At 51.4% G+C, this 2,974-nt stretch overlaps 1 protein-coding gene across 1 annotated transcript in view; it reads left to right on the forward strand.

Annotated features, from left to right (window-relative positions):
• MEDAG (mesenteric estrogen dependent adipogenesis) overlaps positions 1-2,974 on the forward strand; it is a 17,103-nt gene that overhangs the window by 475 nt on the left and 13,654 nt on the right. Inside the window, exon 2 of the mRNA XM_007958275.2 lies at positions 9-215. Within this exon, the coding sequence (XP_007956466.2) occupies positions 9-215 (207 nt within the window). The remainder of the gene's footprint in view (positions 1-8; positions 216-2,974) is intronic.

The raw sequence follows: 2,974 nt of genomic DNA on the forward strand, positions 1-2,974 counted from the left end.
CTGCGCAGTCTGTGGACGTGCGACTGCGAACTGGCCCTGCTGCCTGTGGCCCAGCTGCTGCGCCTGCAGCCCAGCGCCTTCCAGCTGCGCGGCGACCAGCTGGCCGTGCCGGGCCCCGGGGAGCCCGCGGCCGCGCGCGGCGGTTTCAATGTCTTCAGCGACGGCCTGGTGCGCCTCGACGGACAGGTCTGCCGCCTCAGCGGCTACATCAAGAGGTGGGTGCACCCCTCCCTGGTCGCCGAGGACGCCACCCTGCTGTCCTCCTGGGGAGCCTGACTCTGCTGTCTTCCCGCCACCCGCCAGGAGCCCCCTCCGCTGTCCAGCTCCTAGAACTTCTCGCTAACGGGGAGCTCTCACGCCTTGGCTCTTTTGTGCTTTGCAGGGACATTTTGCAGCAAGGCGAGCATTCCTGCTGTGTGTGCTTAGGGGCGCACAGAATGAGAGCGTTGGAGCTCGTTCGGTCTCCACCCAAAGCGTGCATAACTTCTCATGGCCACTCCTTAAAAGTCAGATGAGCTCAAAGTGGGATACACCCGTTGGTGGGGTGTTTGCAGCTCAGAACAGTGAAAGACTCACACCCTGGTTTGAGATGTGTGCGGTGCAGGCGGGAGAAGAATGCAAAATTTCCTTACTTGATTATCTAGTGAGAAGGCCCCGGGCCCAAGCAGGCGCCAACAAAAGAAAAAAAAAAAAACATTGCTGGCCAGTGGACTCTTACTCAGAGCTACCCTCATCGGGCTGTCAAGGCTGTAAATCTTTAAGGAAGTAGATTGCCTCATCATCCTCCCACAGAGCCCCTGGTGGGTTTGAACCTCTGACCTTCTGGTTAGCAGTCAAATGCCTTACCCGCCAGGGAGCATATGAAAATTCAAGGCTTCCCATCTTTGGCCTCTGGCTGGTGGCATAGTGCCTAAGGCATTTGAGTGCTAACCAGAAGGTCGGCCCAGCTGCTCCATGGGAGGAAGGTGGGGCAATCTACTTCCGTAAAGATTTACGGCCTTGGAAACCCAATGGGGGTGGTTAAAAGTCCCAATATACTCCATGGCAGTGAGTTTGGTATTTTTGTGTGTGTGTTTCTAAAGAGAGAAATTAACCAAGGGTGAGAAGTGAACAGAGCTGGGAAGGAGTGGGCAGATAAGTTGGGGGAAACCAAATATAATGGGGTTCTTGTCCAGAATAGCAACACAGAGGCGGCCAAACACAAGCCTTGAGCCTTGGGAGGCCCCTGGGATGGTTTACTGCTGTGGTCTAACTGCTGGGCAGAGATAAAGCAAGAGGAATGTGTTCCATCACAGCTGGCTTTGATCTTGATCTTGGTAGGGTAAAGAGGGTTGATTCTGCTCTGACCTCAGCCTTCAGGACATCTCCCCCCACCCAGGGGGGCAGTCCACCAAACCAAAAAACCAAACTCACTGAGTCGATTCCAACTCAAAGCGACCCATACTGGGATTCCGAGACTATAAATCTTTACGGAAGTAGATCGCCCCATCTTCCTTCTGTGAAGCGGCTGGTGGGTTTGAACTGCTGCCCTAGAGGGTCACAGCCCTCTTCTATTTGTACTTCGGGATTGAGTGTCGGGAATCCGGCCTGTCCACTCTAAGGTTTGAGTCAGAGATGAGAAAGCTGGCCAGCTGTTACGATTTCATGCTTTCGCTGCAGAAAAGACAACCACGCAGTGGTGCCAGGTGGGAGGGTTGGAGCCAGGAGGTGCCAGCAAACAAGATGAGCTTTTTCAAATGCCTTCTTCCAAGGTGCTGAAACAAGCAAAAACAAACCTGCGGGAGGAAGTGGGAAGAGAGCTTTCCATCGTGGGAAATTGCAGTCAGTGTCACGAAACAAAATGTGTATGAACTGCTTCTATTTGGAAAATGAATTTGCTCTGCCAGCTTTCACCCAGATCACAATAAAAATTTATGAAGGAAACACAAACAAACCCGAAAACCACTCACTCTTCCGTTTCCCAGAAAGGATCTCTCCGTTTCTCAGTGAAATGTGAGACTGACAGCCCGAAGCCAGGGACCCTGGGAGGAACTGAGTCAGAAATCAGATTGTGAAGATTAAAACAAAAACGAGTAACACTGTGTTTGAGAACAGAGTATGAAAAAGGAAAATGTCCAGAATTTATTGAACTTATTAAAATAATTTTAAAATGTGGTCACTGGGACGTGTGCTTTGAACACCAACCATGCAAAGGAAAATTAAATAGCAGTGGTCCCCTGGCGGCCCTGCATGGCATCCAGGCCAAACCAGTGACACAATGGCCAGGGTGAAAACGCTAATCAACAAATCGAAGAGTCTCAGGCTGAAGCTTTGTAGCCCAGGAAGGACCAAGGGGCAGCCGAGGGTAATTGCATGATGGGAGGGACAATTTCTCTCCCTCTCCAGGGACACAAGATGGCAGGAGATAGAGGTTTATAATAGGGCGTGGACCCTGAAGGATGACTGTGAGCGAACTTGGTCTGAATGGAAACTTCTAGAAAGAGAGGAAGGACTGAGCCGTGGGAAGCAGTGAGAGGTTGATTCTCATGGAATAAAGAGGGTGTGGGCTTCCTAAAATCATAAAGACGCTGATCCACAGACCTCCGGAATCTGCCCAGGTGTCTCTGGCTTTGGGGATAGCATATAACTTCCTCCCTTGAAATCTCTTGCCAAAGCAGTGAGTTGTAATTGTTTGGGATTATATAGCGGTTTTGCGATCATATGTAGACCCTGTCCCCAGAACTGTAAATGTGGATGGATATACACTAGTGTGTAAGCGCTTAGCTCAGTGGTTCAAACCCATCAGACACTCCGCGGGAGAAAGATAATGCACTCCGCTTCCATAAAGGTTACAGCCTTGGAAACCCTGTGGTGCAGTTCCACTCCGTCCTCTAGGGGCGCTGTGAGTCAGAATCGACTCCACGGCAGTGGGTGTGGTTTGGGCTTTGCTTCTGTGAAGACTGACAGCCTTGGAAACCCTGTGGGGCAGTTCCAC

The sequence above is a fragment of the Orycteropus afer genome, unplaced genomic scaffold, assembly GCF_000298275.1.
Source record: "Orycteropus afer afer isolate SDZICR_OR568_19922 unplaced genomic scaffold, OryAfe1.0 scaffold00902, whole genome shotgun sequence".
NCBI lineage: Eukaryota > Metazoa > Chordata > Mammalia > Tubulidentata > Orycteropodidae > Orycteropus > Orycteropus afer.